Genomic DNA, 15,198 nt, shown 5'->3' with positions numbered 1-15,198 from the left:
GGTCCTAAAGTGAACAGTGGGACTAACACACCCAGATCATGTGACTCCTGCACGTATACAGTCAATCAGACCCAAACTGGCCGAGGCGCTCTGAGCATGCTCCACAGTTTCCGCCCCGGGCTTTGACCCGGAACTCCAATAGCATTAAATGTGTAAGAAAAGAAGACGCCGGTAACAACATGGAGAAATCTACATCCAGAGCCGTGACTTTTTGGACTGACGATGAGATGCAGTTCGAGCTGCTACACCCTTAACTGTAAGAGGAAATCTTAAGGTCCCATGTCCACCACAGCATTGTTCTCCCAGCTGAAAATGTCAAACACTCCTAATGAAACAGCCAGCAGGGAGCGTTTGAGAGCGCTTTGGAGACGCAGCTTTTTTTCAGCTGAGACACAGGTTGCATCTGGTTGCTATGACACCGAATATCCTTGGAGGTAATATGTTGGCACAAGGTGGAGTACTTGCTTTGGATGAGAGGAAGGCTGAAGCACGTAGAGAGAGAAGATGGACCTGCTGGTCTGTGTTGGTTTATGAGAAGAAACGTAATACATACACCAATCAGCCAAACCATTAAAGCTACTGGCAGGTGAAGTGAATAACATTGATCATCTTGTTACAGCACAATGTTCTGCTGGGAAACTTTTGGTTCCTGGCATTCATGTGGATGCTACTTGACATGCTCCACCCACCTGAACACCGTTGCAGACAAAATAAACCCCTTCATGGCAACAGCGTGTATCGATGGCAGTGCCCCCCAGCAGGACAATGCACCATGCCACACCACAAACACTGCTCAGGCATGACCTGAGGAACGGGACAAAGAACTCAAGGCTTCAACCTGACCTCCAATTATCCCAGATCCCAACCTGATAAAACATTAGAGGGACCTGCTGGTACCCCAGAGGTACCCCTGATCCATGGTGGGTCCTCCTTGGACCGGACTTGGCTCTGACCTGTCAAAGACCTCTGGAGGGTGTCCTTTGGTGTCTGACATTAGGGCGTTACCATCAGATCTTTTGAGTCCTGTGGGTTGTGAGATGGGGTACCAGCGTGTCCCACAGATGTTTGATCAGATGAGGACCCAGGGAATTTGGAGAACAGGTTGACACCTTGAGCTTTTTGTCACGTTCCTCGGACCATTCCTGAGCAGTTTTTGTGGTGTGGCATGGTGCGTTGTTCTGCTGGGGGGCCACTGCCATAACCGTTGCCATAACTGGGGGGTACCTGATCTGCACTGGTGTTTAGGTGGGTGGAGCGTGTCAGGTGGCAACCACATGAATGTCAGAACCCAAGGTTTCCCAACAGAACAGAACAGAACTTCTAATGGGTCATTAGTGATGATTGTGAGAGATTAATTTTGTTTTGTTGTTTTGCAGTCCTGTTCACATTTATTTCTTTTCTTGTTGACATCTTGAGACAAATCCTTTTTGTGTGAATCACATAAAGCAGTGGGGTTTTTTTAAGCTCTCCTCTGTCTCCCCTTCTCTCCAGGTGTCCAACCTCTACCTGTATGACAGTGTGCTGATGCTGGCCAATGCCTTCTACAGGAAGTTGGAGGACAGGAAGTGGCACAGTATGGCCAGCCTCAACTGCATCAGGAAGTCCACCAAGCCGTGGAACGGAGGCTGGTCCATGCTGGAGACCATCCAGAAGGTACGTCCTGTCAACACACCCGAGCAGCTGAGACACGTAAAGCTGCAGACATATTCTGTTTGTAGCGTACATGATGTGCCCCCGTGAATCGCATCCACCGCTGGTACAAGACGAACCCACCAACATGACGGTTGTTGTAGAAGCGTTCTACAACACTACACTGTGGTGAAGAGATGAGATCAAATGTAGCAATAATCCACTTTATAATTTATAATACATTAAGGCATGATTCACTTTGTACATAACAAGATGTAACACTTTCCGTTACCCTTACCCTAACCTGAACCACCTCTCTTTTAATGTAGGACTTCAAAGCTAATTGTTAGCTTATCATTAGCATAAGTAGCCAGATGTAACCCTTCTCATTACCCTTACCCTACCCTTAACCACCACTCTTTTAACGTAATAATTTATAGCTAATCGTTAGCTCAGCATTAGCATGAGAAGCTAGATGTAACCCTTCCCATTACCCTAACCTAACCTTAACCACCTCTCTTTTAACGTAATAATTTATAGCTAATCGCTAGCTTAGCATTAGCATGAGAAGCTATATGTAACCCTTCCCATTACCCTTACCTTAACTATAACCATCTCTCTTTTAACCAAATAATTTACAGCTAATCGCTAGCTTAGCATTAGCATAAGTAGCCCGATGTAACCCTTCCCTTTACCCTTACCTTAACCATAACCATAACCATCTCTCTTTTAACCAAATAATTTATAGCTAATCGCTAGCTTAGCATTAGCATGAGAAGAGCAGCAGTTTGCTCTGTGTTCCTATTGGTCAAAGTGACGGCTGTGACAGGAGAAGTAATAGAGGACAACAAGAAAATCAAACATGCTAGACTTCCTGTTGGGACTCCCTGAGGCATCCCATACATGGTATCACTTGTCATCTACTATGACACACGACACAAAATAAAAAGATGGATTATTGCATATGACACTCACTGTCATCCACGATCAGGGCCGACACCTTATGACGGCCACGTTGGGCTATAATTGGGCTGATATCGTGTAGTCTGAATCTGGCATTACCCAAACCTAAACCGTCTCTCTTTTGATGTAAGACTTCATAGTGTTGTGGAATAACAAGACTCAAAACACGTAGGATTGGACGTTGAGGGTTTACTCACAAAGGATTAGCACATCATGACAATTTATAGTGACTGACAAACAACCAGTATCAGTTGACACACCTACAGCTTTCCCATACACATTAAAAGGTGTTTCCTGTCACTTAAGCTACTGCGTTCCTGTTATTCAGACAACCAGCTCCGCTAATAGCTAACTTAGCAATTTCGTCAGGACTTTTGCCTCCAGGCCAAAGGGGCTGATCGTGGACATACATGTAGGTATGGTGAGGGAGTCGTGCAGCTAGAGGGCTGGTCATGTTGCTGCTTCAGTCTCCAGGCTCCCTTTAGTCTCGTGATGCATTCAGGGCCAGAACAGACAACACAACATTTAAACCTCTCTAGTTCTCTGCCGCTGTTCCTCTCTGTTATTATCTTACACTTGATTGATCTTAATTATTTGATGGAATCTCTGAATAAATATCACATTTGTATTCAGTGAATCATTTATATTTGCAAACATAAATATGCTTCAAATAAATCTATTTTCTAAATGGAGCTCAAATCTGGCACCAGATCATCAAAGATGTTCAAGTCTTCTAATGATCATCTTTTCAAGGCTGTTGAACTGATTAGCAGCTTGAATGTGTTTTCTTGATAGCTCTCTGAGTGGCCTTGATCTCTTTTGTAGCATCAGTCTGATTTAACACATCTTAAACTGGCAGAGTGTGTGTTGTTTCCCGTTAAAGATTTAATTGAATAAACCTTTGAAGATTGAGGGGAGCATGTGGAGGAGAACACTGAAGCATGATTAGATTTATAGCGACCTTAAGAAAAAGAATAAACAATTTATTTGTTAATGGAGGTGAAATCAAACACGAGGCGCTGCCGGTGGAACATGAAACGAGAAAGCCGTTCATCCCAAACCCTGATGTGCATCTAAATTGCATCCAACAACCTGTAGTCTTGTTCTCATGGTCTAATTGGTGAAAGATGCTTTTGAGGCACGCTGATGAGTCCCTCAGAGCATGAAGAGCTCCGTGTTATTAAAAAAACATCACTTTGTTTCTTTGACGTCTCTCGTGGTAACAACCACGGAGCTCGTTAGTGATCTTTCTGTCTTTCTCCTGTTTAATATGCTCATATATGTAATCGCTGACAACCACAGTTCAGACAGCAGAGCCTGTTACAGACAAACAATGATGTTTTGACTGATGCAGACCTTTGACACCACTCTGTTTTTTAATGATATTAGCAGAATTACCCAGAATCACAGTCAATCACATTTTCAGAGCTTCAGACAGCCGTCTGCTTTTACAGAACGGCTGAAAATGTGTTTCCATGTTTTCCCTGTGCTCCTGAAACATATTACCAGTTGTTAAGTACACAGATCTTTATTTAAAGGTACAGTGTGCATGATTTAAGTGGAAATAGTAACATCTAGTGGTGAGGACTGCAGATTGCAACCAGCTGAAACTTCTCCTGGTTAGAATTCCTTCAGTGTTCATTGTTCAGAAGGTTTTTATCGGGAGCTGAATTATCTACAGAGGTCTCTTCTTCTTGAAAACAAACAGACCAGCTGATTTAAACCTGTAAAAACACTGATTAAAGCAGTTTCACGCTACAAATCAGTGTTTCTCTAACACTGCTTGGCGTGCCGCACATGGGCTGCTAACCTAGCTCTTGCTATCAGTTGCTCACCTGTTTTCTTGGACAACTTAAGATTCAGACATTCTCAAAGTTTATACCATGAGCCAAATCATCAGGGGCCTCATGTACAAAGGGTGCGTACGCACAAAAACGTGGCGTACGTCCTTTTCCACGGCAAAGTCCAGATGTATCAAGAGTGAAATGGCCGTGGAAATGTGCGGTGCCTCACGCCAACTTCATGGCTGGCGTACGCACGTTTCTACAGCTGTTGATTCTTGGGCGACACAGAGGTGATGCTGAGAAGCTGTTATAATAAATAAATGTGAAAACAATTAGTCCTCAGAGTGATGTGCACATCAGAGAAACATCAACAATTAACACTGATGAATAATTAACACAGCTACGTGTCTGCAATTAGATGAGAGGATATAAAAGCATGCGCAAAGTGGTGCCGAAAATACCGTTAACAACAACGGATGCTTTAGCAGTAGTAGAAGATTTGTAAATGGCGCAATACGAAGAAAGCGTGTGTTCAGAGACAGATGGCACTGGCTCATCAGCTGCTTTAGGTTCCTGAGGCCAATCCTCCTGGAACTGTGCGCAGAGCTGCAGCCGGCAGCACGATACGGCGAGGAGTCATGCGCTGCCTGTATCCATACAGTGCCAGTCGACCCTGAGCCGAGCCATGCCAGCTGTGTGGGACGGAATTATCCGCATGTCAGCCAGGTATATCAAATTCCCATAGCTGAACAGGCCAACATTAAAGCGCAATTTGCAACGACAGCCGGTTTTCCTAACGTTATCGGAGCTATCGACTGCACACACATGACTACAGTATAAAAGCGCCATCGCAGGATGAATTTGTTTCTGTCAACAGGAAGCAATTTCTTTCGATCAATGTACAGATCATATGTGATGCGCAAATGCAATTAATCAACATTGTGGCGAGGTGGCCTGGTTTCATGCACGATCCATACATTCTGAGTAACAGCATGGCTGGGAACAGACTACAAGCTGGCACTGTGCGCGATGGGTGCCTTCTTGGTGAGTAATTTATTTAATTGTCCTAATATTAATCCCCCTGATGCGCACTGAGCATTAAACTACAGCTTCAGAGCTTTCTAACAAGCCCCTGATTGTCTCTGTGTGTAAAGTACTCATGTCAATAAACCCGTGCGTAAAGTGTGACATTTCTTAATCAGCCACACCTTTTCCCCGGTGCACTTCTGCATTCATTTACAACAATAGTGTGTGATCCGTGTAAGTGGTGTATAAAATTAACAAATGGAAACTGTAAATCCAGTTCACATAATTATTTGTCTGCTTTCAATTGACCCCAGGCGACTCTCTGTTCAAACGGGGTGAGCTCCTCCTGTCCTGTCCCCCCGCCTGTTTTGGCCACACTTTGGCGGTGGGCAGCCCTCCTCCGCTTCACGTCCACCTTAATGTCGAACCACTTCTTTTTTAATTCTGCGTGGGTACGCTTTTCTGGCCCCACAGCATTGACAGGCTCACACACACTCTCCCACTCACTCACCTTGCGTTTTGTATTGATGCCGGAGGACAGCGTGCCAAAAAGTACATTTTTGTGCGCCTCCACTTCAGTGAGCGTCTCCAATTCGCATTCTGTGAAGTTTTTCTTTTTCCCCGCCTTACTCATTCTTTTGTTTTAGTTTTCTGATCATGCAGAGAGGGGAATCTTAGGTGCAGGATTCATTTAAATATGATCTGCATATTTCAATAGGGGCGTGGACAGGGAGGGGCTGGGTACTCCAACATGTGCGCTCAATTCCGCGTTGATTGGGATGTACAAAGGAAATGTGCTTGGATTCATGTGTACGCACAGATTCATACATCTGGATATTTTTATGCGTACGACGTTTTCTGGATTTAAGCGTACGCCATGTTTCAGTAAGAAATCCACGCAAGTCTTTGTACATGAGGCCCCAGGTAATTTCAGACGGTAAAAACACTGAATAAAGCAGTTCCTAGGGTTCCCACAATCATGGAAAACTCGCAAAAGTAATGGATTTTCACAATTACACTTTCCAGACCTGGAAAAGTCATGGAACATTGTTGTGTATAATGAAATTGTGGAGAACCTTCCACATAATGTAACGTAATTGCAAATTAATTTTCTATAGCTGTTGATGTGACGTAGCTCTAATATGTGTCGATGTGAGACAGTGTTTCGTTTACCATGACGTATGTTTTGTCATTCTCTCCCTGGGTTTGTCTTTCCCTTTCTTTATGCCAGCTAGCTGAAATTATGTTTAAATAGAGTTTGAATCTGATGTCTGAAAAACATCTGGCAAGTGGGGCAAGAAAAAACTTCATGATGGGTCCTTGAGAAGGCGTGGAAAAGTTTGGAAATTTTGTCTATGAAAATGACATGGGACCCTGAGTTAAAAAAATTGGTGTTTTTCCAATAACGGTGCTTGGAGCCAGTGTTTGGTTTGTCTGGTCTGGGCTACTGTAGACACGTGGCAGTGCAACATGGTGATCTCTGTATAGGACCTGCTCCCTATAAACGGATCATTCTAATGTAATAAAAATACGATGATTCTTATTTCCACGTGATTATACACAAAAGAAAACACACTGATTAGTCAGTTTCCGCTTTATACATACACATGTCTTTTCAAAAAATGTTTCCAATTTCACAGGAAATGTACAGTTTCTGCTCGTTACATGCGTACAATCATTTTCAAAATAAACTCACAACATTAAACTTTTTGTTTTTACGTTAACTTCCTTAAAGGGAAATTTCGGTTTATTTCAACCTGTCTCCTATCATCCTAAATTTGTTTCAAGTGACTAGTGACATAAAAATAATAGTTAGCATGTTAGCCATTAGCCTAGATACAGCTGGGGCGCAGAGTAGCGTCAGACCTGTTAAAACGTAAGTGAACGGGCAACCTTCAAGTGCAAAGTTAGTCCACTAAACAAGCTTTTTTTCCACAAAGACCGCCTCATATCGTTAGGATAAATGTCAGAGAACATATAGAAAACGACATGTAAACGTGTTGTCTTACCTTACTGAATAAACCGAAATTTCCCTTTAAGTTTAGGCAAAAAAAAGCACGTGGTTAGGATTAGAAAAAAAAGTACTGTTTTTACTTACATCATATAATGTAACATGACAGACTACTTCATGTGACATACGTGACTACCCTAGTATAATGCACATACCAACACACTGTGTTGTTAAAATAACTCCATTGACTTTAGGTTCTCATATGGGAAACGAACAGCGGGCTCCCGGATGTTCTGAGTTTGTTTGACCCATCCACCTACCCTATACGGGCTTTCTCACTCTTTGTACTAAGGTAGTTGCATATCATAAAGCACCTGCCAGTGGCGTGACAAGCTGCAGCCAGTCAGTCTGTTTCATACCAACGCGACGCTTGTCCACGTGCGTCAGTATCTGATGCCAAGATCACTGACAAAGCGGTGTTATTTGACGAGTTGGAAGTGAGAATGGGCTGATAGAAAAGATTGCCAAACCTAACAAAATGGCAGTTATGAGTTGTATAAAAAGCTATTTTCCTCTGAGGCACCAAAATGTTTCCATCATTCTGGCACATATTCTTGAAATGCATCTTTATGGCCATAAAACATTCCTATTTAACTTTGAGCCTTTCCTTTTATGAGTTTCGCCACTGTGTCAGAAAGTCATTTAAACAGTCTGAATTTTACATAGGCTGTTTTCCTGCAGAACAGTCCATCACCATATCTCATATAGGGAGCAAAATGTCCTGTTTTCCTGAACTTGAACAACATTTCCATCAGCCAGCATCTCTGTGACTACTTTGCTGATGAGATGGAAAATGACTTTGTGAGAGGACGGCAAACACAGAGTGAAAAATGGATGGAGCACAGCACTTTCACTCTCTACATTTTTTTGTTGGGTGCATCACAAGATGTAACCTTCCTGTCTATATTGAATGTATTTGTTTGCATCACGTTGGCAGCCTAAATGAAAGTACCTGAGACACTCTACCGCACCAAAAGTACTGCTGCTCCATACTCCATAATGCAAAGCAATGTCGATTTCTGTCCATCGCTGGCTGTTTACCACCAGGTAATAATGAATGTGAGTGAAAATACTGCTGTTATAAGTTTATCAGTAATCGTTTGGTTCCTTTTCCTTCACATGTAGACCCTTGAGGGAGGAGCAGATATGCCTCCACAATCTTCAATCTATACTGTAAATAGTCTGGTATCATTGTGCAGTGTGCAAATGTGAAACTTTATCTCTCTATTAAGGAGCAAACTTTAAACAACCACTTTTTAGGTCAACAAATGCGTGTTGATGGGCAAGATTAAGAATTTCGGGGGAGTATCACTAATATCTCACTAGGATGGGTTACCAAGAGTACAACATACAATAATAAAATTAATGTGTAAAACGTTTTGCAAGAACTACCTACAATACTGTATTTCATTGGTCTCGGTGGGTTGTGTGCTGTCTGCTACTGATTTAGTTGATAACAAGAGTCTGTCGCTGCGCAGTGGCTCATTTTTCAAATCGGGGTTTGTGCATGTTAGGGCCGTTTCATAGTCGATGCATAGGCACGCAGACGCGAACGCATTGGTGCTTGCGTCTCAAAATGTGTTGTCTATTTTTTGATACGCGACACAGCAACACGTGTAATACCATGTGTTGCCAGCGGGGGTGATAATGCAAGCGACGTACTTGAAATTAACCACTTTTTGTTATTCACAGAAGAAGCAGGTATGAAATATGGCGGGCAAGGAGGAAAGACTTTGCGAACTCGTACAGACACACCCCATTTATATGACAGTTCTTGTGCCCTGCACTCTAATAAAATAGCAGTACTAGCTAGCTAGAATGTACCAGTGACTCTGCTACCCCCTACTGCGTGAGCGATGTATTGCGTTTCAAGTGTCACCCGCGCCGCTTGAGCAAAGAATATCACCAATTTTTTCACGATTTCAAAACCTCATATTATATAGGTGGTGATTTTTCTAATCGTCAAATGTGGCCGAGTGGTTCATGATAAATTTTTTCTGTGGTGTGATTAACTCATCTCATATACTTATGTTTGCTTTACCCTGACTTTAACAGCTAAAACAGTTTGATTTGTGTTAGCCAAATGTTTGGTGTAAACGTTTAAGCCATGTATGTCAAGTTAGCTGACACAACTGCTAAACTAGCTAACGGTTTGGTGTAACAGTTTTAATTGTTTATTTTATGTCAAGTAAGAATTCAGTTGAACAACTTTGAACAACTATAACAGTTTGGTTTGTGTTAGCTAAAAGTTTAGCAGTTGTGTTAGTTAGCGGTTTGGTGTAGCCGTTTTAGTCATTTATTGCATGTATGGTAACAATTGACCTATGGCTAAGCCACACCCGCCTCCACCCACTCAGACAAAATGTCAACATTCAGTGAGCGGCGCTATGGCAGGTGTCACAGTACACGGCATTTCACAGGAGGCAACTGATGATTTTTGGAGACATAACGATCAGATGTCATTGAGAAGTAACCAAAAGGGCCTAAACTACGCATTGGAGGGATATATTCATCATTTTATTGTTGAGAAGGTCGATGAAAAGCTTAAATTACAAGCCAAAATTTACAGGTCACAGTGTACGCTTGTGAACCGCATCTGGTTGCCGTCACCATCAAAGACAACAAGTTAAAGTGCCACTGAAGTTAAGGTTTTTGGCTCAGAATATGAGAAAAGGATAACGGCCTTTTTACCATCTTTACCAAGAGTGTCTCTGCGTTAGTTTGGTGCTACAGTATTTACACTGAATCATTCAGCATAACGTTTGCCAACCTTTGTTATCTCTGCCATTACAGATAAGTTAATGAAGCTAAGCTCCAGAAGTTAACGTTAGCTTAACTAGAGCCCTTTGGACAACAGCTAACAATGATGTACGATCACCAAAGTACAAAACTAGAACAAAATAGGCTAATGAACTCCCAGCAAACAAGGTGACATGATGAACAACGCAGCTAAGAGCTAACGTTAGGCTAACTTTAGCTAACGTTAGCTAGAGATGTTAAAGATAACTTTATATTTCTTTCCAGCAAGGTGACAATATGTTGCCTCAAACACAATGTTGACTTACCTTAGAACAGATGTAGACATCATTGTTAATCTTATTCACGTTGAGTTGATGTTGTGGTCTAACGTTACCACACAACTTTATCCAAAGGAGACACTTTTCTCGCTTGAGATGTGGTTTAAAGTGTAAAAAATACACCTCGTCGCCCAGCCTCTCAGGATACTTGTGTTATAGTTTGGTGTAAAAGTTTAAACCATTTATTTCAAGCTAGCTAATACATCTGCTAGTTTAGCAGATGTAGGCTATTAGCTAACAGTTTGGTGTAACAGTTTCAATCGTTTATTTCATGTTAGGTCACAATTCAGTTGAACAGCTAAAACAGTTTGGTTTGTGTTAGCTTAACAATTGGTGTAAAAGTTTAAACCATTAATATCATGTTAGCTAACAGTTAAGTTTGACAGCTTAATTTGTTCAGTTTCAGCTGGTTCAGTTTAATTCAATTAGATTAGTTCAATGAAGCTTCCCAGTAAAAGATCTGGAGATGAAGGTAAATGGCTCCATTTGTTTGACACTACCTGGGCAATTTAAAAAATGTCCTATACCTCATTTTGTATGCTAAAATACATTTGTATATGAATTTAAAACTCTATTTCTAAAGTGGTGCGACAGTGTAAGTTGATAGCACAGTAACATTGTTCTGTTCTTTAGAAATACTGCATTTTATTGACCTTCTTGAATAAATTCTGTGTGTCATAGATTTGACTGTTTTATATTTGCTGCCATGTCCCTAACTTTCTGTTTTATTGCGGCGGCCATGACCTTGTCTCCCTTGAAAACACAATTTTCCATCAGAATGAGAAATACTGACAGTCCTGAGCTCAGAAAACACAGCCCTGCTGTACAAATAGTCACATAGTGCTACAGTTATATTTCTTTATTTTAGGGAGACAGATGGAGGACTGGAAGCATCGCTGACTTTGTAGCAAACCGTTCACAAACCAACACAAACATTATCAAACTTCCTCCAGGTGACAGTGACTGCGACCTTTGCAGCTGATGGACCAACATTTAGCTTGCTGGCCTGCAGTGATGGGTGTCTTCAGTCTTGCTTTACATCCCACATATGAACTGATGGAAGACATGAAACGACATTTCATCCATGGCCTTTCAGTGGAGCAGCACCTCTGTCACCAGCTGCATTCAGCCCGGTCTGTCAGGCTCTAATGATATTTTATATGACACGACATATCTCACACTATATTCTACACAGAGGCAGCTGATCAACAAGCGAGCCAGAAAGCAGAAATCACAGATGATGAATTAATAAAGCCAAGTGCTGATTAATAAACTCATGATTAACTAGGCCTGCATCAATATCGGTCCTTGTTCGTTCTTGTGCTGACAGTTTCCATGGAGATTTCTGTGTGTCCAGCCTGCTTCATGTCCCTTTTGGGGTCATCAATCTGACATCAATATTCCACAGCTTAGCAGCTTGCAAAGCATCATGGGACACAGCTTCATATTAAAGCTACAGGACGGGTGGCGGCAGCAGTTTCAAAGGTCACGGTGGCAAAATGTTCTACTAGACCTTTGCAGAAGTGTTTTCATGATACTGGAATTCCCAACTTCAGTGTAATACCATGAAAGTTATCAATGTTTGACAGCATTTTCAACACCACAGAAAAAAACTGACATCGAGGGCCACAATTTAAAATTTTTATTGATAGGTAAATATAACAAGGCTCTAACATGACAATGATGACTTTACTTTTCTTGATTAGTAGCAGGAAACTGTCTGTAAGAAAGCAAAAGAGCAGAGCTGGTGCTGGTTTATCAATAGTGCGGAAAATTAATTGAAAGCCGTTTCAAATTTTAGAATCAATAAATATCACTAAATTGGTATTTTGGCAACATTATACTGCATACTGTATACTGTGATTAAGCTGTTTTTATTCCTCTGTACCAACGATAGCTGTGGCCAGAGGCATTATGTGTTCGTGTTGTGTGTCCGTAAGTCCAGACAATAAGTCATTTGGATGCAACAATGAACTGACCACTTTTAAGTTGTCATAAGTCAAAGGTCAAGGTCACTGTGACCTCACTTGTCTTACTCTCGTGAATGTGATATCGCAAAAACACCTTGACAGATTTTGTTTTTCCAAATTTGTCACAAATGTCCACTTAGACTTAGGAGTGAACTGATTGTCAAAGGTGTTTGTCTCATTCTTGTGAATGCGATATCTCGAGGATGCCTTGAGTTTTTTTTTGTTTTTTTTTAATTTGGCACAAACGTCCACTTAGATTCAGGAATGAACTGATTTGTAGTTGGTGGTCAAAGGTCAAGGCCACTGTGACCTTGTATGTCTCATCCTCATGAATGCAATATCTCAAGAACACTTCGAGGGATTTTTTCTTTGGCACAAACATCCACATAGAGTTAGGAATGAACTGATTAGAATTTGGTGGTCAAAGGTGAAGGTCACTGTGACATCACAAAACATGTTTTTGGCCATAACATGATGAAGTTATGTCATTTAACATCCAAAAGGTCAAAGGTTATGTTTTCGTGTTTTCCCAAAATGTCCATACACGTCTGTCCGTTCAATCCTTGTGAACACAATGTCTCAAGAACAGCTCAAGGGAATATCTTCAAACTTAACACAAACATCTGTTTGGAATGAAGGGTGAAGTGATTAAGTTTTGGTGGCCAAAGGTCAAGGTCACTGTGACCTTGCCTTTCGAATTCTTATGAAAGCTATATCTTATAACACCTTGAGGGAATTTCTTCAAATTCAGCAAAAGGCTCACTTGGACTCAGGGATGAACTGATTTGAATTTGGTGGTCAGAGGTCACTGTGACCTTGCATCCATCTCATTCTCATGAACATGGTATCTCAGGGAGGCCTCGAGAGAGTTTCCTCAAATGAGGCACACACCTCCACTTGGACTCAAATTCTAGGTCTTTTTTGTCTCTCCATGCTGTCTCCCTTTTGCAGTTTTCTAACCCTCTCCTCTCCTCACCTTCATCCCCTCGCTGTCTTCCATCCTCCCTCCCTTCCTCTTAGACGATTTTCCACTTCGTTACTCTTTCTGACCCATCTTTAATATCTCCTGTGTCTCTGTCCCTTCATCCGTCCCTCCTCTGTCTTACTGTCTCCCTGCCTCTCTCTGTCACTTCATTATATTTTATCTGCATGGACATTAAAGTTAACAATACTGGCAGGGCCTCTTTTACAATGGGTACAAGATAGAATACAGTTCAATAAAGTAGTCGTTAATTTCTGCTCCCTTCTTTGTGCTGGAGCGTGTGTGGCCTCCAAAGTCCTCCAAACGAAACATCTTAATGTTTCACTGCCGTCCAGAACAACACAGATGAGTGTCTTCGGGATGATGTCGTTTATCAGTGCTTTACAAACCCATTACAAATGACTATAGGAGAAATATTTTTCACCTAACACCACTGCGGTTATGGTTTGGTAAGGTTAAGCAACAAAAACGACTTTAAGTTAAGGAAAGTCCGTAGGAAACAAACTCCCCTGCTCATGTCACACACTTTATAGGCCCGTCCATCCCGAAGCTGGACTGCGCCATTACAAGGAAATGAGTCAAATAAAAGGAGGAGGTCAAGATAAAGGAGACTCTGATGTTTATTATTGTCATTATTAAAGTCACAGAGGTCCAACGTTTTTGCAGAGTGGAAGTAAAAGTGTCCAGATAATCCTCCAGCACTTCTGAATTCCTCTCTGTGTGTCTCTCATCCTTCAGGGCAACATCACAGGACTGACAGGTACGATGGATTTTAAGGACAGCGGCTCCAACTCTCACGTCCAGTTTGAGATCCTCGGCTCCAGCTTCAGCGAGACCTTCGGCAAGGACATCAAGAGGGTGAGTTCACAGTGTTTCACTCTAACGAATGAGCCGGAGAGAAAAAATGGTGCAGAGGCGACATCGCCTACGTGTGTCAAACCCAAAAACCTGCAGCCTAATATTCAGACAGAGCAGACATGTTGTTACCACTCCGGTATTTAGTCTGACATTGCCCTTTTCACAGCCGTTCTCTGTGGGAGGACTTGATTTTGCCAGCGAGTTTAAAGAGAATGGCAGACGATACTGAGCATACAAGTTGTTCTGGTGAATGATGCATGTTGTCGTGTCTCCATATGAGGAAATAATAGTTATGGCACAGTTGAAACTTTCCACAGGCTTCCCCAAGAAAGTTTCAGTAGCTCTTTCGAGGTCAAAGGATGGCAGGGTTAATGTTTGTAAGCTGGCTAATTAAAGGTCCAGTGTGAAGGATTTAAGGGGATACACAGGCAGAAATGGAATATAATTATATTTTCTTTTGTTTATAATCACCTGAAAATAAGAATCGTTTTTGTTACTTTAGAATGAGATGTTCATATCTACATAGGGAGCAGGTCCTCGTCTACGGAGGTCGCCATCTTGCACCAAAATGTAGCCCAGAATGGACAAACCAACCACCAGCTCTAGATAGAGACATTTACATTTTCATGTATTCACCTCAGACACCATAGTTATAAGTGAAAAGCAGCATCAGAAAAAACAATTTTTTTTCTTTTCAAACATTAAACTGTTTTATTCAGTGTTTTTACCATTTTTAACGACCTGAGGTCTCATTTATAAAAACAACAATTTCTACAATGAGGCTTCCACCTCACCATCTGCATCGCCAATTTCCTGTCTCTAAAATGTTCGTAAGCATGGGTCAAAGTTTCTCCCATCAAGTCTGTTTTTATACATCACAACTTTTGCGTGGGAAGTC

The 15,198-nt window shown here is 41.7% G+C and overlaps 1 protein-coding gene across 2 annotated transcripts in view; it reads left to right on the top strand.

Moving 5' to 3' along the window:
- grid1b (glutamate receptor, ionotropic, delta 1b) overlaps nucleotides 1-15,198 on the top strand; it is an 860,177-nt gene that overhangs the window by 741,460 nt on the left and 103,519 nt on the right. For both annotated transcript variants that reach the window (XM_033611152.2, XM_033611151.2), the window contains exons 7-8: nucleotides 1,492-1,653; nucleotides 14,181-14,300. In XM_033611152.2, the coding sequence (XP_033467043.1) occupies nucleotides 1,492-1,653; nucleotides 14,181-14,300 (282 nt within the window). The remainder of the gene's footprint in view (nucleotides 1-1,491; nucleotides 1,654-14,180; nucleotides 14,301-15,198) is intronic.

This window comes from Epinephelus lanceolatus, chromosome 21, assembly GCF_041903045.1.
Source record: "Epinephelus lanceolatus isolate andai-2023 chromosome 21, ASM4190304v1, whole genome shotgun sequence".
NCBI lineage: Eukaryota > Metazoa > Chordata > Actinopteri > Perciformes > Serranidae > Epinephelus > Epinephelus lanceolatus.
This window is presented reverse-complemented; position numbering and strand designations above follow the sequence as displayed.